We start from the raw sequence: 24,337 nt of genomic DNA, 5'->3' as shown, positions 1-24,337 counted from the left end.
TCACCATTGAAATTGCTCTGAAGGTAAAGCCCTAATGCCTCTCCCCATCCTATCCTCCGTGAGCCTCCACTAGCTCTCTGCTGCTGTCTGGCGCTAACACACATGTTTCTGTTGGTGTCGAGTTCACTCTCAGAGCCACTAATCCAATTGTGCTTATTTTTCAGATCCTAGGCAATGCAGACTATGTCTTCACTAGTATCTTTACATTAGAAATTATCCTTAAGGTAATGCAATCTGAGCAATGCACTCTCTGCCTATTTCTCTATATCTGCTGTCTCTTTTCTCTCTTGTTTCTTTCACTCTTTTTTACTCTCAAGCATGAAATTTGATGAATTAGTGCCCCTCACTTTGTGCCCCTCACTTTGCTCAGGCTCAGAAGCTAGAAGAAACCCACCGCCACTGCTGTGCCTCCTGTCAGCCTGGAAGGCTGGAAGGCTCACAGTGTCAACACTGATGATGTCCTGTCACCAGGTCTGGCACTGTGCCAATGCGTGTTGTGCCCCACCACCCACACACACCCTACCTCCGGGTCATTGATGACTGACCCCTGCTTAGAACTCCCCCTCCCTCCTCCTCCCCAGAGGAGATGCTGCACAAACTCCAAGAGTGGAAAAGCTCATGGGGCATGGGAAATCACTTTGTCCATGCCCTTGGACAGCCTTGGTCAACACCTTCCTCCATACAAGTGGCAGGCACCAGGGCTAGGCTCCAGATGGGCCTGGGTGATAGGAATCATGGGCCTAATTAATGCAAGATTTGGGGCCAGTCTTCCACTGGGGGCTTTCAACAGATGGCTGTAGATTACTTGAGTCCTCAGTTTCCTGTTGAAAAGCCTTGTTACGATGCCCCTTGCCCTAAGCATAAAAGAAGAACCAGGTCCCAAGCCCCGGTCCTGAGAGCACATGGAGCTGGCCCGGCCTGTGACTGGTGGCCCCAGGTGCTGCTGACCCCTGATGGCAGAACTTCTACAGACTTACCCCATCAGTAGAACCCACCTCTGAAAGCATTGGGATGAGAGAGATTGCTAAGTTTTATTTTATTACTTCTATTAATTTATAATTAATATATTATTTATATTTATTTTATTATTATTTCTAAGTTTTTCCAGTATACATCTGAGCCTCTAAAACAATGTATTGCCAAACCACTCCATCTGAGACTCAGGATGTGAGTTCTGAGACCCAGGAAAAGTACATTTCAGCATTTGCTTTCTTCTCATTTACCTGAACAGGAGGGTTGTAGGCTCTAAAATATATCCTTCAGCTTGGTGTCTTCTTCCTGGGAGACTCATCTGGGACTCCTCCTCCCAAGGAGTCCAGGCTCCCTCTCCCCCTCCCTGGGGCTGATGCCAGCCACTGTCCACATCTGACCATGTGCCACAGCTAGCCTGCAGACCCTTCTTTTCCTGATGCAACTTCTAAGTCATGACCCAGACTTTTAATGTACATGACAGTTTTGTCACATCCAGATACAAGTTGAGTGGGGCCGTTTTGAGTGTTCACTGTGTCTGTGTCCCCAAAAGGCTGAGCTGTCCAGACCTCCAGCTTCTGTCCCTGGCTCCAGTGACCAAGGGAGTTCCTCAGGTTTCCTCTTCTACTCTAGGACAGTGGATCTGACCAGGCCCCAATCCCTGGGGGTGGGAAAAGGGAACCAAAAGCTGTCTACCTGCATTGAGATGTAGTCTGTAAAACCCCCTTTCCATGGTGAGCTGAGTTCTGGACTTCAGACTCAGGGAGGCACACGAACACCCAAAATTCTTTCCTGGTATAAGAAAAGCTCTGAGGTCCATTTCTCAGGACTCCTCCACAGAGCTTCCCTTATGGATTTCAGTGGTGCTGTTTATCCTTCAAGGTTGCCATGCAAACAGAAGTGAAAGATCTCTTTGCAAACATTATCATGGCAAGAGCCTTCCCTCCCTTCACCCTCTCCCTCTTCTACTCCCTTTGATACTCAGTGTGCTTCTAAATATAAAGCCCAGTCCCCACCCCACTTCCCTGCACCTCCTTCCACTGGGCCCCTCTGCCTTGCCTGAAGGCTCAGCTTTTTACCATGGCACAGACAACGGTCTCATTGTCCAAGGGGCATTTAGTGTCAAGAACAGTTTAAAGACCTGGGGATATTTGGCCTTAAGAAGAAAAGGCTTGTAGGACCATGACTGTTGGCCTGAATACTGCAAAATACTGTCACATAGAGGAGGGACGAGGTGAACTGGGCCCAGCAGTAAGTACAAGTTATAGGATACATCTAGTAACTAGAAGAGCTGCCTGGGGAGGCAGTAGTCGCCTGTGACTGGACAGAGCGTCTTTCCTGCCCTTCAAGTTCAGAGAGTCAGCAATCTCATGGCCACCTTTTTTTTTCCTGAGGCTGAAAATACCACAGCAATAGGCTTTTCCTATGCAATGGCTTAGAACTAACTGTGTGGCCATTAGCAAAACGGGGTATGGAAAGGACACTTTGCACCGAGTACCTGAACCTGGCCTCTTCTGTTGTCTTAAACGGCTGGAATAATTTTCAAATAAATTCTCATTTTTCAGCACCCAGTTGCCCTTTCTCCTAAGGCCATTCTGCTTGCCCTGCCCAGGCATGTCCCTCCCACCCCTTACACACACACACTTTTTGGAGTGCTGGTCTCATTCTAGGTCCCTGACAAATAGGACCCCAAAGTCAAAGGACAGACGTTGGCACTGTGAGCCCTACTAGTGCACCTATTCAAGGAGTGCTCTTCCCTGACTGTGGAGGGCTCTGTGATGCTCAGTAGTGTCCTCACAATATTTGAAACAAGAGTGAGGCAGGGTCGGACTCAGTGCCTTCTCTGAAACTAAAAGTGAATGGCTAGGCAAGGTGCTTGGCCTTCTGCAGGCACAGAGGCTCTGTGTTTAAGTGAATTATAGGAGCCACCCAAATCCAGTCCCTGCAGTCCTAGATCTTCACTCAGAGACAGGACAGCAAGTCCCTCCTAGATTTTCACTGAGAGACAAGACAGTAAGCTCCTCCAGATGGCAAGCCTATATTCCCCTGCAACCTTTTATATAATATACCCACTTCTAGAAACTGTTGCAGGACACAGGTGCCTGAGTCCCCTGTGACCCCCTGCAGTAGGAGATAAATGGAAAGAATTAGGTTGCAAGAGCTATTTTTGTCAGTTCCCCCTGTGTTTGCTTTTGAATTGCTCTGCGGACATGCTGCCCTGGGCATGCTCTGATTCCAAAGAGATAAACTGGACCCCAGATGACCAGGGAGCTGCTCTCAGTCTCTCAGCCACCGGCTCCAAATTGTTCCCTTTGGCTGATGCATCACGGCCCATGGCCTTTCACAACCCTTAACCTGGAAATCTGCTGGCTCTTAATTCAAATCAACAGAATTGGAAAGGCTGTTTGTTGAGCATCTACAGTGACTTTGTACTGAGCTCAGAGAGAGATAATAATAGCCAAGTCCTGTAACAATAATCACCATCCCATGTGCTCCCATTTTAGTCTTCAAAGGACCTCCATGTTGCCTTTCTATGTGTGCCTCATAAAGAAAGGGAATGGTATGCCCACTTTGTAGATGGGGAAACTGAACATCCTTATATAGGAAGAATCCAGAATTCAAATCCAATCTATCTGGCCTCAAGTTTAGTTTTCTCTGATGATAGTAAGTGTTTTACCTGTAATAACTCATTTGATGCCAATAACCCTAGAGGGTAGACATTATCATTACCCTCATTTCTCAGATGAGGAAACAGGGACATAGAAGCTAAGTAACTTGTTCCAGGCCATACAAACAAAATATGATAGAGCTGGGATTCAAACTCAGGCAGCCTGGCTCCAGAGCCTATGCTCTTAACCATGGTCCTACATTGTCCCTCTGTGTGTTCACATAGCTTGGACCTTAAAGAACATCAGTCTAAAGGGAAGATAATAGAATTGAGTTTAGAATATTTGGCATAGATCATAAACACTAATTAAGGTTAGGAAGTGGAGGAATGCTAATTGCCAAATGTATTGGTAGAACTTCTCACTGGGCACTAGGATGCCCAAGACTTGGGTTTGCCCAAGACTGAAGAGTTGCCTGGGTGGTACACAGGACTTTCAGTACCAAAACAGGAATCCTGGGAAAACCAGGACAGTTGGTCACCATACTAGGTGTGTCCCACCTTTCCCCAGATGCCTAGTATCTGAACCTGGCTCTGGGGGTTGATAGAATTTGGAGAGGAGGTTGGGAAGTTTGCATACAAAGGGAAACCTGGTCTGGGCAGTGTCAGCAAAGGGCCCCTCAGGGCCAGGATCAGGGACCTGTGATGAGGAACAGTGGAAAATGAGAGATAGATGGCAGGGCCCAATCTGAAAAGGCTTCAAATATGGAGTCTGGTGTGGTCTAGTAAGTGGAAGGAGCCACTTAACCATCCTGAGCCTGGAATTCTTTTGTGGTTATATAAATGATTGCAGAATATTGTCCTTGGCCCTGCCTCTCTTTCTGCAGTCCTGCCTGCCCCCAGTCCTCTCACTGCTCTTCAGCTTGCCCTACCCAAAGGATGCTGTGGGAGGAGAGGGAGGCATGAGGGGGACTCTGGAGCTTGGGCAGGGACCACTCATGCTCATGTTTCTCTTTGCCTCCCTGCAGATGACTGCTTATGGGGCTTTCCTACACAAGGGCTCTTTCTGCCGGAACTACTTCAACATCTTGGACCTGCTGGTGGTCAGCGTGTCCCTCATCTCCTTTGGCATCCAGTGAGTAGGACTCCCTCAGCCAATGATGGGGCCACACAACTAGAAATGGGTGTCAGAGAGAACGATCAAGACTCTGAAGTCTTGCATGGCCACCACTCTATGACAGGAACAGGGAGGGACCCCTGAATTGTACAACATGATGGCTTTTTGTCACATCCTCAATGGTGTGACACTTGGGGGGTATGTCCATCCAGCCAGAATATGTTTAAAATATATGGATCTTGGCATGACAGGCAGGACCAGGCCCAGTTATAATGAGAGGAATGCCTCCAGGGCCTTCATATCTTCTCTACTACCTGCCCAGTGCCCTTGGCTACCCTCAGCTCCAAGGGCCCTCCATTGCCATAACCAGCCCTGATATTCCAGTCCATCTTCCCTCCCTTTCTGTCTCCAGTCAAAGCACCTGATGAGAAGAAGGGAGTGGAGGACAGAGAAAGAGAGGAATTACAGATTTTCAGTCTTGGCTGAATAGTGGAATGGACTGAGTAGTTTCAGGAAAGACATTTGCCTAGATCCCTCTCCCCAAGTTTTTATCTAATTGGTCTGGGCTACAGGCTCAGGCTTTAGGAATTTTAAAAGTTCTCTGGGTGACTCCACCATACAACCAAGGTTGCCAATTTGCTCAGGTTTAAAAGGAGCCAATTACTAATTTCTCCCAAGTTCTATCTGCTGATAACATTAACTCTGCCTTCAACTTAAAAGCCCTTTCACATGCACAATCTTCTACTGTCCTCACAAAAAAAGCTGCAGGCAGGGCAGGGACTGTTACCACCATTTTATAGATAGGAAGACTGAGATTCGGGGCATGAGATGTGCCCAAGGTCATACCAATGGCAGAGGAAAGGGGTCCTGGGTGTCCTTTCCCAAGGGTGTTTTCACGGTAAGCCTAGAAAGAGCAGACATGGGAGGAACAGGAGTGAGACACTCTCTGTGATCATCTGTTATCATCTCTGTGATCATCTTAGCTGTCTGCTGGGAGCCTACAGGTCTAGATTCTAATCCCAGCACTACCACTAAACTACTATTTAACCTTGAACCAAGAACCACCCCCCCTTTAGTCTGTGCTTTCTGTACCTAACCTTAAAATCCCTTCCATTGCCATTCAGTACAAACAGACTCCCTCCCTGAGATACTTGGATAACTAGGAATGCCCTTTGAATCCTTTCGGATAAAAGAACCGTGAACCAGAGAAATCAGATCTACCAGCTCCCTCCTGAGCACATTATCCTAACCTCATGCTGATGTGTCATACATTTTTTAGGTCCCAAAGTGGGTACAAGGCTCTCTGAAAGACTGTGAGGATATCTCAAGCAAATGGGTAGTGTGTGAGGGTTGAGATAGAGCCCACCTGGATGGATGGATAACTCCAGAAACCATGCAGGCTTCCTGCCGAGGGACTTGTGGGGAGAACTGCACCTTAGTGCCTCATTTCCACTAGGGAACAGCAAAAGCTGAGGCTCCCAGAAATCCTGGCCAAGCCCTAGCATCCAGGCATGTGGAACCTGCTGTGTAGAATCCATTCCTTCAAGTCCTGTGTTATGAACGGGTGGTTTTATATACACCTGTAATGGGCAACTGCCTGGAGAACACCAGAATAGCTCCTCCATCACCTCCAGCCAACAAGGCCTGAAGCTCCACCATCTGTATAACATTTCTTCAAGATCGGTGATGTCTTCATCAGACATAATAATAAAAGCTACCATTTATTCGGTTCATAATATGCACCAAGCACACTGCAAATGATGCAGATACTGTTTCCTCATTTAATCCCTGCAACAACTTATGAGGTCCACTTTACAGATGAAAAAGTTAGGGAATTTATCCTCTGTGAATTGGCTGTTAAGCGACAGAGCTGGGGTTCTCTTTTCTTTACTAAAGCTCCCCTGAGTAACACATTATATTGCTAATGACTTCTGGTAAATTGCTTTTCATATTATTACACACCAACAGGAAGTCCCAGGGTCACTGGCAAGTTCCAGGCTCTTCTAGGATGGTAGATGGGAGTAGAAATTGTCCCAGGATAAGAAAGTCCTCAAAACAGACTTTACACTTTCTCAAGTTTGCCTGGGGTCAGCCTGTCAGGACACCCCCTCACATTATTTCCTGCTCCACCACAACAGGAGCTTACTCCCCTGCCCTGTTTCTCTCTCCCAGGTCCAGTGCAATTAATGTGGTGAAGATCTTGCGAGTTCTGCGAGTCCTCAGGCCCCTGAGGGCCATCAACAGGGCCAAGGGGCTAAAGGTGAGAAGAGTGGGCCTAGGTGAGGAGCCATCAGCAGAGCAAGCATCAACCCAGCTGTGGACTGGGGGGATATAAGTGAGGCAGGGAGGTGGGGGTGGAGGGCTGGACAGAGGAAAAATGGCCAGAGCAAATGGCTGCTGTGTTAGAGCCTGGACTCTCCAGCCTGTACCTCTAGTCCCACTACAGGGTGAAGAGAACAAGGATAGGCAGCTGTTCAAAATCAGAACTTCTAGGGGCTCCTGGGTGGCTCAGTCAGTCAAGTGTCTGACTCTTGGTTTCAGCTCAGGGCATGATCTCATGGTTCACGAATTCAAACCCCCCATCAGGCTCTGTGCCCAGCTACATGGAGCCTGCTTGGGATTCTCTCTTTCTCCCTCTTTGCCCCTCCCCTGCACTCTCTCTCTCTTAAAATAAATAAAATAAACTTAAAAAAAAAAACAAAATCAGAACTTCTAAGCAAAACTTGTGCATAAAAGAGACACACACACAAACCCAGGGCCCCCACATGAAGATGAGGCCCCCATATTCCTCCACCTATAAAATGGGAAACTAGCAGAGCTTTTATCCCTATAGTCACCTAAAGCCCAACAAGGGACTTTGAGTTCCATTGGATCCCATCACCGTGTGAACCTGGGAAGGTGCTTTGCCTCTTTGAGTCATATTTTCACTCTGGTGACAAAGGGGCTGTCCATGAGCCTCCCTCAGAGAGGTTCGTGCCTTGGCTAACGGAAGCTCAGGCTGTAGGCACTTCCTGAAACCTGTCCCCTGCCTTCCCTTCCTACCACAGCACGTGGTCCAGTGCGTGTTTGTCGCCATCCGGACCATAGGGAATATCGTGATTGTCACCACGCTGCTCCAGTTCATGTTCGCCTGCATCGGGGTCCAGCTTTTCAAGGTAATAGCTTGGCTCTGATCTGTGCTCCTGCTTCCTTCCCCTCCTGTCAGCATGCCTGAGAAAGATTGCTGGCAGATACACTCAAAAGAGGGCAGCGGCCTGGGTCAGACTTAGGATGAGTGGAACCTCCAAACACCCTCCCCTCAGCTTCCCCCACTGGGAAGGAGGACTCTCCACCAAGCCAAGGACCCCCTTGGTCTTGCAGCGCAGCCTGCCTTTCTGATCCCTTCCCTTCCTTCTAGCAAGAAAGGGAGAGGGACTTTTATCCTCTGAAGCCTCGTGCCAGTCACCTGCTCAAACCCCCGCAGTGGTCCCCCATTATTGACAGCATCAAATCCACCCTTCTCCAGCCAGCTTTCAGAACACTGCATCCATCCAGGTTCTCTCTCACTGCCTCTTGACAAGCTCCCCCCCCCCCCCCCCCCGGCTACAGTGAGGCTGGCTTCCTTGGTTTCTGCTCTTTCTGCCTTAATCCTTTTATTTCTGAAGCATTCTTCCCCCTTCCCTCTCCCACTGACCATATAAATTCACCTGATTTCCGGCCATTTAATTTGTCCCTCTGAGACCTGTTCCACTTCCACCTTCTTTAGGCCAGCCAAAAGAGTCCAGCTCTTGTGGAGTGGAGTTCCCCCCTTTTTTAAAAATTTCAATGGTATATCCAGCACTGAGCATCTTTATTCACTGACTGCTTGGTATATGTGAGTCATGGCTTCCCTGTTAGATTCTGCTCACCTTGTACTTTTTGCCCCAAGTTCCTAGCACAGTGCTGGGCTATAGACATGATCACTAATCATTTCTTGACTGATTCATTGATTAATGAACATCTCCAATCACTTTGTTCTTTTGCCTTCCAGGGAAAGCTCTACACCTGTTCAGATAGTTCCAAGCAGACCGAGGCGGAATGCAAGTGAGTACAAGCTGGAGGGCAGCCAGCACCAAGGATAGTTAATTCTGGGAGGTTAGTGACTTGGCCTGAGAGGAAGGACAGTCCATTCTTTCTCAGATAGCACTGACAGGTGGACTTCTACCTTTGGGTAATGTGATACTGTTGACATGAAATGTAAGATTATCTATTCTTGAAAGGTCTACCCACTGAAGTTCTTCACAACGGCTCACACTGTGGGGTTTAAGCCTAGCCAGTCTCATCCCACCCAGCAAGCCAGGAGTCATTGGTGGGTCAGGTGTGAAGGAAGGTGAGAAACACAATAATTAACTCTTCCTTCTTTCTCAGGGGTAACTACATCACATACAAGGATGGGGAAGTTGACCACCCCATCATCCAGCCTCGCAGCTGGGAAAACAGCAAGTTTGACTTTGACAATGTTCTGGCAGCCATGATGGCGCTCTTTACCGTCTCCACCTTTGAGGGGTGGCCAGAGTGAGTATGCAAGTCACAGCCTGTCCACCCTGATATTAGAGCCCAAGCTATTCCCCCAAGTTTTATTACTGTCCCACACTCAGGTTGTGCTTACCTGTGTCCTCCCCAAACAATGAGGGTTTTTTCCTAGACAATCTGCATACCATGGTCACTGCTGACACATAGACTATTCTTTTTCTGGAAGATGTCAAATTTTCAGAAATTCCAACCAAAAATGATCTTCTTTTAGCTCTCCTTCCCTACTTCAGAGTGAGCTGCAATGATAGGGGTCTTTATCATTACTCTAATGGCACATAGGAATGGGGTGAGTTTCTCTAGGTATGAGCCCTTAGATAGCCCTTAGACAGGATTCAAAATTACTGATCCCAACATGCACTCAATGTGGGTAGAGATGGCAAAGATATCTGTTTTAGACTCTACCTCAGTCTCCTTGGAAAAAGCCTTGTCTATAATTACGGTGAAAAGTAAGAAAGGGATGGAAGCCTGAGTCCAAATTCCTCTGCAGAGATCATGCCTAGACCAGCCTGGTTGGCCCTTTACAGTGTTATCACCTCTACCAGGCAGCTTGTGTATCAGGTGTTCCATATATCTTTGTATAGACACCTGCTTCCCCATACGCCCCACCCAGTGCACTCCAGGGAAATTATCATCTAAAAGAAAGAAAATTCTAAATATTCCTAAGTCAGTAACCACACATGGATCTTAGATAAGAGTCCCATTATTATATGGTAAAATATAGATGATACCTAGAGAATAACCAAGTACTGTGCAGAGTAACAAACGAAAGAGAGGAGTTAATCCCTGTCCATGAAGAGAAACATACACATATAATGGCATACATATATAAACTACCTAAGTATAAACCCAAACCATTGTTGATGATCTGAATAAGCTTGGGTCATTTTTATCTAATATTTTTATCAAAATGGATATTTGCTCTCAGATAGATTTATTTTATGCTCACTGTAACATCCTCTGAGCCTATGCCAGTTTGCAAAGCTGTTTCAATATTTACTAATGTTTCCAGTATTTGAAATCAATGTCCATGACTCATTTTACAAATTCTTGACAGTTTCAAAACACCCTCGTATACACTATATCAACTATCTTGCCAGGTAGGAAAGTCAGGAATTATTGTCTCTCCATTTCACAAATGAAGAATCTGAGGCTCAAAGAGATTAAGTGATTTGTCCATGGTCCCACCCCAGTAAGTGGCAGAGCTGGAACTTGAACCCAGATCTTCTGACTCCCAGCCTAGAGCTGTTTCCAGCACCCTTGATCCTGAGGATACCTAGGAGTAGTGGTGCTGTCATTCCACAGAAGTGACACTGCTTCTCCGGTTCCCTCTGTGGGGCCTGTCTCCTCCTGCAGGCTGCTGTACCGCTCCATCGACTCCCACACAGAAGACAAGGGCCCCATCTACAACTACCGTGTGGAGATCTCCATCTTTTTCATCATCTACATCATCATCATTGCCTTCTTCATGATGAACATCTTCGTGGGTTTTGTCATCGTCACCTTCCAGGAGCAGGGGGAGCAGGAATACAAGAACTGTGAACTGGACAAGAACCAGGTAGCTTTCTAGGAAGAGAGGAACAGGTGGCAGGTCCGGGTGGGGAGCATGCGAGGAATAACAGCAGTTGGCAGCCTGTGGCCAACCCAGAAGAGAGGCTGAGGTCAGAAGAGAGATCTATGCAGATGCTAAGATCATCTGTCTGCTCCTCAACAAGGGAATAGGGCTGTCAGTCTTCTGGAAGGCCCTGGACAAAAGAAATGCAAATCTCTGCAAATCCTGAATCTGGCATTCAGCCAACAAATATTTGTTAAGCACCTACTTAAGGAGACTCCATGATAGATGCTGTGAGAAAAAACCTCACACCCTATCTCTTAGAAGTTAACAAGTTAATAAGTGCCCACATGGGTTGGCACACTGAAAATGAAGAAAGAAACTAGAACAATGAGGCAGTGAGGATTTCAGGGGTGAGGAAGAGAAGGGCCTTAGAAAACTCTTAAATGGTTTAAGTAAAACACAGAGGCCTGTGCATGAGGTGGGGGCAAGAAAGAGGCTTCAGTAGGAATAATGTGATAATGCCAGGACAGTAAGGTATTCTGTGGCCTCTGAGAAAGTTGGCAACTCCATCAGTGAAGAATGAAGCTGTTACAGTGGGCTGCAACATGTTGTCACTGAGGTCAGTTCCCCAGCTAGACTCCTCAATGGGGAGAGTAAGGAGGAGTTATATCCCTGTGTGTGAGTAACTTAAGGTCTCATATGGGAAAGCACATAGCACAAGACACTCAGCTCTACACCAGTTAGACCAGCTGGACCTCTCATGGACTTTGATGTCAACATCTTGAGTTTAGACTCGTCATTCTGGCTGTTCTATGACCTCTGGATTGGAAGAAAGACAGGAAAGAAGGAGACCAATTAGAAAATATAGATGAGAGATGATTAGACCCTCATCTACTATCAGGTTAATAATGATAGTGGAGGTGGAGAAAATAAGAGGAAATAAAATTGGTCAGGCTTAGAGATTGGGTGTGGAGGCTGAGAGTAAAGGAAGAGGCTGGAATGACTTGCCAGTTCCTGACATAGGAATCTGGGCACAGTGCAGAGAAATGAACTAGATCTGTTGTGGAGTCTCAGGAATGTCGTCAGCCTAAGATCTCCTCCCCTATCCATGAACTATCTTCAGATCTTGTGTACATGGGTAAATAAGGAAGATTGACTTAGGATAGGAGGAAAAGTTGAGGAGGGAAGTGCCCCAAGGAGCATCTGTGGTATAGGAAATAACCAATGGGAAGAGGAACTGTCATTCAGTATTTATCAAATGCCAACTAAGTGTTGGCAGCATACCAGACATTACCAAGTTGAGAAAATGAGACACAAACTCCATGACTAAATCTTGGTAAGGAGATTGACTAGAGGAAATTCTTTCCTTCATTTAGGGAGTTACAGAAAAATTTTTTTAAAGTCCAAATAGTCTCTCAAACCTATAAATGAGGTAGAGCAGTAGATTATTCCTCTGACTCCCAAGGTGTATAATTTCATCCACATCCCCCCTCCTCTGCCATCCCCACCCACATCATCCAGGTTACTAACCCCCTCTCTCCATTCCCACCCCAACCCTCCCGCTGCCTCCCTCCCAGCGACAGTGTGTGGAATATGCCCTCAAGGCCCGGCCCCTGCGGAGGTACATCCCCAAAAACCAGCACCAGTACAAAGTGTGGTACGTGGTCAACTCCACCTACTTTGAATACCTGATGTTCGTCCTCATCCTGCTCAACACCATCTGCTTGGCAATGCAGGTCAGTGCAAGGGGGGCCCTGGATAGGTGATGCCTGCAGGAGGGAGAATGCTAGGGGAGGATATGAAGTGTAGAATACCTGCCTGGCTGTCTCTAGCGTGTCACCTTCATATTGACCAAGGAAGCAGAAAGAGCAGAACTGTCTTCTTTTCCCAGATAGAGAAAGATAAATGTCCCTTTCAAGGATGAGCTCCTCTCTGGCATCTTATGAAAGAATCCATAGGAGCCTGGGTTAAGAAAACATTTACAGTGAAGGAAATGGAGAACAGAGGGGGAGCTTGAAGAGCTCATTATTGTCAGTGAGGCATGGGTGTAGAGGTTGGTTCTATATCCACCTGTCTTCAGGGAAGTCAACTTGTGCTTGAGCTCTCCTGAAAGCCAGAAGTCTCCATAAAGTTGTCATAACCAATCAAAGCAGGAACACAGAATTCTGCCAACCTGCATTTTCAGAGCTAGCAGAGAAGGGAAGAATTTGCAGGTTTTCCTGAGTCCATCTTACTGCCCATTGAGATGTGAATGGCCTTCCAGGTTTTAGTTCAAAGAAGATCTCTGTTGAGAGGAGGGTAGTGAGGAGTAGGGATGTTCCCGCCTCATTTTCACAATCTTTCCCCTCCCCTCAGCACTATGGCCAGAGCTGCCTATTCAAAATCGCCATGAACATCCTCAACATGCTCTTCACTGGCCTCTTCACTGTGGAGATGATTCTGAAGCTCATTGCCTTCAAACCCAAGGTAGGCCTCTGAAAAAGGTGTCTGATCTGCAGGGACTAGAGAGATGGAGAAGAAGGGGAGGAAGGAGTGCCAGTATTGAAAGAAGGAGAGTGAGGGGCAAAACTAATCAGTGAAAGACCCCATGTTCTTGGAAGACAAATGTTATACCTCCTAAATCTACCAGGAGTTGGACCAGGACAACCCCTTGAGATAAAGTCTCTACTCTAGTCCACGGCTGGGATATACAGGAAACAGATTCCTCCCTGAGCCAAGCCTCTTCTTCCAAGGAGGCAGATGATGGTCCTTCTCCCCTTTCCTACCCTGTCTCCACCCTCACCCCCCAACACATAATCTAGAAGAAGCTATTCCCACCAACTGGCAAACCAAACCTCTTCACAACCAGCCCCCCAGATTCACTCAGGCTGCTGTTCTACTCTTCTCTCACTTTATCAGCTGCACAGACCACCCTCAAGCTCAGCCAGGGCTTCATTTGCTCAGGGCTCAGCATTCCAGCCTATGGGGACCTCCTGTTCCCCTCCTCAGAGGCTACATCATTGTTCCCTTGCACTTTCCAGTACAAAAAGGGCAAATGTCTTATAAGCAGACATTATAAGCAACTTCTAGAAACAAAGCCTGGAAGAAAGATTAGAACTATTGGCTGAATGAGGCAGGGTAGGGAAGGTTGGATTGCCTGTCATCTTGGATTCTCTGTGCCCCCCTAACCAGCCCCACTCCCTTCTCCTGGATAATGGAGGAGTAAACTGACTTGAATATCGCCCACCATCTTCCACCCCTGAAGACAGGTCAGAATCACTGGCATCCCCTGGCTTGGGATTCACAACATGGGCAGCTACTCGTGAGGGAGGGTATAGCAGCAACTCAGTGGCTTCTCTGGCTACCACAACCCCTTTTAGAAAGCAATAAGAAGGAAAGAGTTGGTTTTAAGAGAATCATGTGGCTCCAGACTTGAGGAAACCTCTCCAGCTTTTTGAGCCTTCTCTCCCCCTCCTTTACTAGTTTTTACAGATACAACACATCAAAAAGAGACAAAAAGGAAGAGCCCTTGACCATATGTTCCATTTTTATTCAAATTTTTACTTGTCCTGGGATTAATTGGGACAGAGGGGGTGCTCCTTGGCTATTGGATCTGTATTCATTTACCATGATGTCATCTTCTTTGAATTAAAATTCAACTAACATTTCTGAATAACCTGCCATGTGCTACACATATCTAATTGCATATAATCTTCAAAACACCATCATAAGAAAGGTATTAGCATCCTCATTTTAGGAAAGAGGGAAATGAAGCTCAGAGCAATTAAGTTTAATATTAATTACACCATTATTAAGTGGCAGAACTGGGAATAGAATCTGGTGCTTCTGACTTTATAGTCGATGTCATTTCCACTGTGCCAAGCTGTTAGCAAGCACCTTCCATGTCAGGTGTTCTGCTGGGTACTTCTCAGAAAGAGGGAAACAACCTTTGAGAGACTTCAAAGATAAGACAGACAATATTCTTGTAATACTTACTCCTTCTCTCAAAGAATGCCTGTGAATCTTGGCTAATTTTCAGAGGATAAGACTCTTAATAAATGTCATTTGGTGAAAATAATGGTGTTTTCCTACCTCCTCCAGTGCACAAAATATACTCTTTTCACTTTCCCTTCCAAACCCAGTCTTATTCAGGGGCATAAATATTGTCCTGGCCTAGAAAAGACCACTAAATGTCCCTGGCCACCTTCCATGGGGCCCACAGTACCTCTGCTTACCTGTGGTCCTATTCCAAGTCATGTGGCTCAGCAGTACTGACAGGTTCACAGCCCACAGCAACGTGACCAGTGAGGCTGGGAATACAGGATTATTGCCAAGTTGAGCTTCAGTCTCAGATGACAGCCTCTAGTAGAGAAACTGGCATCGTTTTCACCTAGTTTCATGAGACATATGGTTTAAATATTTCAAAGCCTTGAGTCATTCCACAGTTGACTCAGATGTGTCTCTGATGGTGTCTGATGTAGTCTTCAGAACCCTGCATCGGACTTTCTGAATTATACCTCATAAGTACAGAAGATGTATTAAGCAAACTGCCCTAAGAAGAAAATGAAATTGATCCCTGCAGGGGCTTATGCCTGAAAGACACCCTTACCTAAATCCTGCAGATCAAGGAGTAAGCCATTTTCTAGGAAGTAGCTAGCTGAGGTGGTCTAAACCATAGAGTGACTCCTAGTTGTCTCAATCCCTAGTTTTCTATTGTGAGAAGATGGAATAAATTAAGAGAAACTTTTCCCAAAGAAATAAGAGAGCTATCCTGGGGTCAACTGCATTTCACACATGCCAGGGTCAAACTGTGGTGTAAATTGAGAGAAAAATGGATATTTTCTGTGAATACCTCAAAAGGTACTTCTGATAATAAGAGGGGTAAGGGTCACTGGACCTGGCTGGCCAAGCAAGGAAGGTTGACCAGTTGGAAGGAGACTTGAAGAGAACAGGGTGTCCTAGTTTCTCATTAAGCTATGTTCTTCATTTAGGGAATAGACTCCAAGAAAAGCATCCTCCAAAATTGGCATAAAATCAAACCAGAAACAACTTGAAGCCCTGGTGTTATAAGCCAAGAACCAGTGGTGTATACAGTGACCTGAAATACAGAACAGCTTTCATATCTCACCATTAACTGAGATTCTCTTCAGCACCTTTTATTTCACTATAATTATTATTTATCTATGATATGAATGAGTCTGCACTTATAAGCATTGGGTGTGAAAGATCAGTTAGGTAGCAAGGGTGTAGAAGACTGGCATCAATTGTAACCAGGGAGAAGTTACCTGAAGTTCCCAGTGCTTGACTTTTCTTCTCTATTCTTTCAGTGTCTGTGATTGGTTGGTTGGTCAGAGAGTTGGCTGATCACTTTGTTCTCTTACTTTGTTCTTTCATTGTCTTCATGGTGATTGATGTTGCCAAGTTCTTGATTTCTGTTCTCCTCACCACACTATGGAAACTGAATTTACTCAAGTAAATCCCTGCCCTAAATCCAACTGCCCCACTCCTTAAGTTGACACTCTATTCGAAACACACCAAAAACTATGGGTGAATATAAACCAGTTTAGAGCAATCAGTCCCCCACCTCAGAGATCTGTGGTGATGTCTGAAGAGAATGCAGTAGGTAATAGTAGTATTGATTCTACACCTAATAGCAAGCCAAAGGAGATCCCTTCCCTAGAGTAGGAGATACTTGGAGACATTGAATGGTACCTGGGTCCTACCTGATTGTGCAGGACCAAGTTGGTCAGCATGGAAAAGTCTTGGTTAAAATTTTCTGAAGGTAACTAAATAACTGCACTGTTCTATAATGAATTGAAATGCATCAGCAAAGACAGAAAAAATTTTAAGATACACTTTATAATAAGCGCTGAAAAATATCTAATGCCTAGGAATAAATCTAACCAAAAATGTCTAAGATCTCTACAGAGAAAACTAAAATTTCATAGAAAGGAACTAAAGACAACTAAGTAAGTTGAGAAATATCATGTCCATGAGTTGAAAAACTCAATATTATAAACATGTCATTTCTCTTCAAACTGACCCATAGATTCAGTACAATCCCATTGAAAACTTCAGATTGGACTTTACCCAAGGTGAGAATGTCAGGTGAAAGGGGAGCCACCAGCCACCTGGTGGCTGATAGAATGATCCTGGGTTGTTCCAAGACTTTAGCCCATTTGGGCAGCTCTGACATCACCGTGGAGGGAGAGGCAAAAACCTGGTCACAGATACTCCACTGTTAGCTACAGGTTTTAGTACCAGAAGGGGTGATGATGTCACATGGCTGCCTGGGATTTACTGTTGACAATGACTCAGCAAGCACAATGAGGAGGTGGGGAGAGAAGGAGAGGCTCCAGGCTTGTCCTCCTCAGCAGAAGTCAGTTGCCCAGAAAGGTAGGAATCCCCGCAGTAAAAGGCTCCTAACTCCTCTGCTCTCTGTAAACTTTCACATGGGTCATGGAGGGATGAAGAAGCATATCTGCTGTTGCTGAGATGTATCACCTTCCCCTTGGCTGCTGCCCACTCAGTATCTCCCCCAGGGGAGGATGCTAAAGGGCATTTGACCCTGGCAGCATCCTGTGATCAAAACCTTGGCCTCCCCTTTCAGCTCTTTCCTAGCCTGAGAATGGTCCAGAGAGGTCAAAAGAACCAAAGGAAAATCCCTCATTGACCCTCCTGGTACCCCAGCTTTCTTGAATAAGAGCAGCTGAAGCCTCAGGACTTTCCTGTTGTAGAACGAATTAGGGTCCAAAGGCATTTCAAATCTAAGGGATGAAGTGAGGCCTCTGGACCAGCTCTATCTAATAGAACTTTCTGCAATGTTCCATATGCACTGTCAGTAATATAGCCTTCTGTGGCTATTGCATGTTTGAAATGTGGCTAGTACAGCAGAGGATGGGTTTTTCAAATATATTTATTATAATTAATTTAAAATTACATAGCCAAATGTGGCCGGCAGCTGCTATATTGGGCAGCAGAGCTCCAGACACCGCTTCTTACCCATAATATTCCCAGCTTCTGCTGTCTTCTGTCTGTCTTAGTTTCTTCAGCCCAGCTGCTCTGGCTTCACAAAGCCAGATGGTTTACCTCACCCTCCCCGCTTGTTCTCCAGCTGTTAATTTTCTACCAGAAATTGACTCATAACGGTGGGAGCCCTCTTGACAGGGTAAGACAGCAGTCTCTTGCTCAAGGATCCCACAGTGTGGATTTTCTCCTGACTCGGCCAGTTCATCCCTGGACTTCCCCAGTCCTTGTCAGCTGCAAGTGCTGAGCCTCCTTCCCTGTGGGTCCTGTCCCACCAGGTTCCTGAGCTAAGGAAGACCCTAAGGAAGGTGGGAAGAGTGTGGTCTGGAATTAGTCTTGCTATTGTGGACTGAATATAAGGTGTGTCCCTGGTGATCCCTGGGGCACCAGCTACTCTTTTTCCCAGTCCATTAGACTTCAGACCAGGTTTCCCAAATAGGCTAAAGTTCACCAACAACTCAACAAATACTGTATTGAGCACCGACACAGCAGTGTGCTTGGTTCCAGGGACACAACAGTGATGACAGGCAGGTTGGTGAGCATAGCCTTGCTCACTTCGCCTTTTTAAGAATAGACCTCCCTGACTTTGGCTCACTCTTTGGTCTTGCAGAGTCCCCATTTCATTATCTCATTCATCCCCGGAAAACCTATCCAGCCTGGTACTCCTTTTTCTACTTAAGAAGCAGTGAATAAACACATGAACCCATTGTGTACCAATTCCAATATGTTAAATTAAGTAACATTCAGGAACAAGGAAGGAAGGAAGTAATATATATTAAGTGTCTGAAGAACATTGCATTAGATATTCTCCATTCACTATCCCAATCAATCTGTGAGACTAGTATGATGGTATTTAGGAAACTGAAGGTCAGAGAAAAGCTAAGTAATGTGTCCAAGATGGCAGAGCTAGTTTTTTGCTGTTGGTTTTGGGGGGATTTTAACGCAGGTTTAGGTGATTCAAAAGCCAAGCCCTAACCACTACACCCTAATTGAGACAATAAACATGAACAAACTGAGATGTCGCTCTGTACCTAGTGGGTCCTCAGCAAATGTTCATGTTCTTCCTTATAAGCAAATCAGAGACAGAATGAAAGCAAGCCACTCTCAAGTAACAAGTCTATGTAAACTGATATAGTCACTCCATTCCCACTCCTTCCACCTCCTCTGAGGCCCCTTCTCTCCCTATACCCCTCATTCCCTCATTCTGTCCTTGGCCCCTTGTTTCCCTGGATTTATCTGGACCACCTGGATTTCCCTTCCAAATCTGAAGTGACAGGTACTTTCAGGAGAGGGAACAGTCACCTGATAGGTGACAATGTCTAATAGCCTACATATTAATGTATGCGCACACACACATGCACACGTACATGCACATGCACTTGACATGAGAAGACTTTCAAGATGTGAAGACAAAAATTAGATTGCCCAATTCCTGGAAGGCAGGAACTGTTTCATATGCAATTCTGTGTCCCATGAGAGGCATTCAGTGAAAGTTTAATGCATGCATGCAGGATGCAAATTACAAAACTGGAGAACAAGGAAAAGAGAATCCAAATGGTAATATCAGAAAACACCATTGGGGCGCCTGGGTGGCTCAGTCGGTTAAATGTCCGACTTCAACTCAGGTCACGATCTCGCAGTCCGTGGGTTCGAGCCCCGCATCGGGCTCTGTGCTGACAGCTCGGAGCCTGGAGCCTGCTTCCGATTCTGTGTCTCCCTCTCTCTCTGCCCCTCCCCCGTTCATGCTCTGTCTCTCTCTGTCTCAAAAATAAACAAACGTTAAAAAAAAAAAAGAAAACACCATTAAGATCATCAATCTTCCATCAATGCAGAAATCTCTACACATTCCTCCTTTCTGCCATAAGGGATCCCCTATTTCTACAGGCAGCTCTGTTGAGAATCCTTCTTTATATTGAACTGAAATGTGCCCCTCTGTCATTTCTACTTACTAGTACTGATTTTTCCATCTTTTCTTTCTATAAATGGTTATTGAGCACCTCAGTGATGATGTTGAGACATGGTACTATCTCACAGGGCTCACAGTGTAGTGCAGAGACAAAGAGATTAAGGAATAGGGCAAGTGCTATGCTGGGCAAAATAGGCCACCACAGGGTGAGCATGACTGAGGCAAGAGACACCTGTTTGAGATAAGGTTGTCAGGAAGGTACCATTAAACTGAGGCCCAGAGGTTGAAAAGGCCAGAAGAGCATTTGAGGGAGAGGTGAGAGCAAAGTCCTGAGGCAGGCAGGGATAAGCTCCACTTGTTTTAGGAACTGAGAGCAGTGAGTAAGAGAAAAGGTTAGAGGATATAGACCCTTCAAAATCTGTAAGGGGTGTGGATTTACCCTGACTGCCCTCAGAAACCACATGGAGCAGGGCCTTAGCAGGAATTATATAATTGGATTCATGTTTTTGAGTCAGCGTGCTGACTGCTTAAAGAAGAATGCACTGTTATGTGCCAAGAGGGAAAGCAGGAGTCTGTTCCTGGAAGCACAGGTGACAGCAGTGGAGGACAGAGAGAGGTGGTCAGAGTTGTGACATTGCCCAATGGTGAAGAGGTGTGAGGGTGAGACAGAGGAATCAAAGGAAGGTCAGGATAGTCTTCACAGGACTACCTCTTGCCCACCTTTATATCCCTCCAGATGCTAACACAGTAGCACCTGGTACTTGTCAGTCTCTGGAAATGTCACCTGAATAAGAGCAAACCAAAACTGTCCTCCACAGACAGCATCCCCTGGGAAAACTGAGGAACCCTGTGTCCTTCCTCACAGAGATGATCCCAACCCCTCGAGGACAGGTCTAACACCCTATGAGGAAACCCCCTTCAACTCTCACCCTCCCCAGGTCACTCCCAAGAACTAGCTAGAGAGGGAAGCAGAGATGGAAAGCCAAAGGAGTGGCTGCTAATACCTACAGAGCTGCCATCTGGAGTGGCATTCGGCAGGACCTAACATCGCCACCTAAACTAGGGAACTGCTGTCTTCAGTGTAATGAGACAGGTTTCTTCGTGTAGGACTCAGAGCCTGTGATGCAGGATGTGCTCCAAGACTGCCCCAGGTTAAAGCCCCAGGAAAGGCTATGAGAATCAACACTTGCAACATTTTTAGGGGACTGGATCCTTGTTTTTTGGTTTGTTTCTTTTGTTTCATTGGGGTTTTTTGATATGCTAATTAACATCTCCCAGAACTGTCCCACAGAACACACTTTTGGGAATCTGCAGGGCCCCACACTGATCCAAGGAGGTGAAACTGACATTGAGGGTTGAGTGGGTGGGGCCAACAATGTTGGATGTCCCGCAGTGTGAGGGACAGTTCCACCCAAGGGAGATCTCACCTGTGTATCCTGTGAAAGCACTTGGGGAATGCTTACCTGAGGAACACCATGGGTAAACCCTGAGATGCAGCGTCCTCAGTGGCTGGTTAATGGCCAAGGTTCAGTGTAGATATAGAAGTATGAATGACTCTTGGACTGAACGACTTTCTATTCCCTCACCAACCTGGAAAATTCAACTGTAAAAGCTCCAAGAGTAAGCAATATTTTCTTTTAAAAGTTGTATAGAAACTTAGACATCCTTTTAGATTAGCTGTCTTCTATCCTTTTTGAACCAAAGTTCTCTTTTTGTAACACTTTGTGATACCTCCTTAATTCTTCTTAAAGAAAAAAAAAAAATCAGAGGAAACATAAATCTTTATGTACACAAAATTCACATCTATACACATAAGGTAATATTTATATATTAAATGTAATGTAATATTTATGTACATAAATTTTATATTATATGCATATATATATACACATATATATAAAATCCCTGAATTTTAATGCAGTGGGGAAAGTCTGTATTTAGTAGCATTCATTCCACACAAAAAGTAGAAGTCAAGGAAAGAGCAGAGATATGAGACCTTAGAATAAAAGCTTAAGATAAGTTATAACTGACGGTCCTTATTTGCATGTGGCACCCTACATGTCTCCCAAAAGTCATACAGGACACACCACAGTTCATTAGGCAGAACTGTCCCATGCATAGCAGGACATTTAGCATCCTTGGTCTACCCCCCCCCATTACAAAATACCAGTTTCACCCCCCGAATCTTAGGGGTGCTCCCACAGATTCCCAAACACCCTAGAGGACAGTGCACACCCCATAGTGAGAACTACTGCCCTAGGCTAAGGTAGGACTTCATTCAGCCTCTTATTTAATTCTCGAAATATTTGAAACCTGTTTATCCAAATTATTAAGAAACCAGTGTCTCCCACCAGCAGGGGAACCCCCTCAACCCAGAAACTCCCCACATATGTAAGTCTCATTCAAAGGAGTAGAAACGGAAAGAGAAGGAAGGGAGGCAGCAAGGAGGAACCACGTAACAACTCCCTGAGCCCCTGGCAGCAGACTTCAGCAGAGTCAAGAGGTACCCGCTGGGTAGGGCGTAGCTCCTGCCTGTTTCTTAGCAGCCTGATTATTATTTATTTGTGGGATGTCCACAGGGTACCTGATGCCAAACAATGCACGCAGACAGCCACAAATGGGCTTTGTCAGGGAGGGGCCTCCCCAACGTGGCTCTAGTACCAGGGGATTTGCATATTGTTGCAACATTGTGACAGGTTTCTTTCCTGCCTGGCGCTTGAGAGCTTAAAAGTCACTATGAATGATAAAAAATAATTACATGACTTGCATAAAGCCTTTGTGTGGGAAGGGTGGTATTAGCTATTACATTTAATTATTTAATGTGGGAAATTATTCACACTGTGTAAAGAAGCCCTGTGGAAAGTACGCCGTGGTTCGCTTCTCCAGCCCTGCCACTGAGAAAGAAACCAGAACACCCTGAGTCTGGGAGGGGAAGAGGGATCCTCAGACTTGCCCCACCAGGTCTGAGGCTCTGCTGGTGCTCCCAGATGCTACTATAGGAGAGGGGGCAGTGCAGGAAGGCCATGGGCAAGGCCACCCTACTGACTGCTCAGACCGCAGCAGTAGAGAGGTCCTCGCAGCAACATTGCAACCAGTAGGCACTGAACACGTCTCGTGTGAACTGAGGCTGTCCTCACAGAGCCTGTGAGGGCTGCATAGTGATTGCTCCTGTTTGACAGAGGAGGAGGCAGAGGCTATGGGAACCTGCCTGCACAACTCAAGGTTCATCTCTGGAAACAGGGCAGTAGCTCATTCAGTTCACGTTTCATGCACTAAAGTGGGCACAGGTGCTGCCTCTCACAATTGCGCTTTGGTCACCCCTACCCCTTCACTAAGCAAGGGTCAGCCCACTAGGCCAGGAAGGACACAGAGGAGACCTGTCCGATCTGGGTTTGGAGTGTCTTCCCAGCTGGGTTGGAGAGAGGACTCAAGGCAGGCAGACCACAGAGGGCTGTCAAGGTCCGAGTTCAGTCTCCTCGTTCACCCACTCCCAACACTGCCTGTTCTCTGCCTTCCCTTGTCCTTCGGAGCATGTCTGTGGTGTTTATTTGAACTGCAGGTTGCCTGCATACATTGCAATGTGTCTGCCCGGCCTGTCCCCGCCATGGGGACACATCCATCCAGCACCCTGGTCCTGGAGGAGACCTGGGCAGAAAGCAGCTCAGTAGTAGCAGGAAGCAGCCACTGGGATCCTGCAGCCCACCCAGGTGCGTGCTGAGGCACAGAAAGAGCTTTCTGTGGTCCCCAAAAGGAACTTAGTCAATAACCTCCAGTTTTTCATCTGCTCCCGGGGGGAAGAGTGCAAGTGTCAGATCTATTCAATCTTGTGGCACCTAGTAAGGCACCTAGTAAGTGCTCATTGTGTGCTCCTAAGATAAATAAATGAAAGAAGGCCTTTGAAACATTCCTGGGGATGAAAAAAACTTAATTTAAAAAAACATGGAGAAGATTTCCAGTTCAAAGTGTCCAGTTCCTCCAACAACTTCAAGGGCAGCCCTGTCACACCACCCACCTCGGGTCTCCTCTCCCCAGGGCCAAGGACCCAGTCCCCAACCCCAGCCCCCTGCTGGCTCCTGCCCTTTGTGTCCACTGTCCCCAGTTATCTGTACAGTGTGAGCCTCCAGGAGCCTCTGAATGAACACACCACAGGGTAGGAGCTGACAGAAGAAGGCAGAATCCTTACTGCCTCCCAGGCTGCCAGGTGCCTGGAGCAGCTGCGTGCTCCAGTTACCACTTCGCCTTTAGACACCACTAATCTCCATGATTACTGTTATGTCTAAATGACATCCTAACATAATACAATTCATATTATCTCTGCTTGGTGTCAGTTACCATTTTGCTCCCTGATACTCTGTGAGATCGACTCTCCCCACGGCTGCGGTGCTGCCAGCTGCATTCAGCGCCTCTCCCTGGCTCATTTGCTCTCCCCCCACCCCCACCCGTGCCTCAGTCCCATGTCCCAAAACCCAGGAGAGACCAGTGCTGCCAAGGACCTGGGCACCTCCCCCCACCACACCAGCACCTCTGCTCAGCTCCCTGCCTCATGTACCTTCTCTCAAATGCTTGCTCACTCAAGCAGGGGCTCTCATTCTCTTTCAGGGACCCCCTTCCCCTGGGGGAGGATGAACCATG

At 46.4% G+C, this 24,337-nt stretch overlaps 1 protein-coding gene across 1 annotated transcript in view; it reads left to right on the top strand.

Annotated features, from left to right (window-relative positions):
* CACNA1C (calcium voltage-gated channel subunit alpha1 C) overlaps positions 1–24,337 on the top strand; it is a 257,802-nt gene that overhangs the window by 167,036 nt on the left and 66,429 nt on the right. Inside the window, exons 20-28 of the mRNA XM_042991494.1 lie at positions 165–224; positions 4,603–4,709; positions 6,864–6,951; positions 7,739–7,846; positions 8,701–8,753; positions 9,078–9,224; positions 10,596–10,797; positions 12,372–12,530; positions 13,150–13,260. Of these exons, the coding sequence (XP_042847428.1) occupies positions 165–224; positions 4,603–4,709; positions 6,864–6,951; positions 7,739–7,846; positions 8,701–8,753; positions 9,078–9,224; positions 10,596–10,797; positions 12,372–12,530; positions 13,150–13,260 (1,035 nt within the window). The remainder of the gene's footprint in view (positions 1–164; positions 225–4,602; positions 4,710–6,863; positions 6,952–7,738; positions 7,847–8,700; positions 8,754–9,077; positions 9,225–10,595; positions 10,798–12,371; positions 12,531–13,149; positions 13,261–24,337) is intronic.

Source organism: Panthera tigris, chromosome B4, assembly GCF_018350195.1.
Source record: "Panthera tigris isolate Pti1 chromosome B4, P.tigris_Pti1_mat1.1, whole genome shotgun sequence".
Taxonomy (NCBI): domain Eukaryota; kingdom Metazoa; phylum Chordata; class Mammalia; order Carnivora; family Felidae; genus Panthera; species Panthera tigris.
The sequence above is the reverse complement of the archived record's forward strand: the minus strand, read 5'-3'. Positions and strand labels throughout refer to the sequence as shown.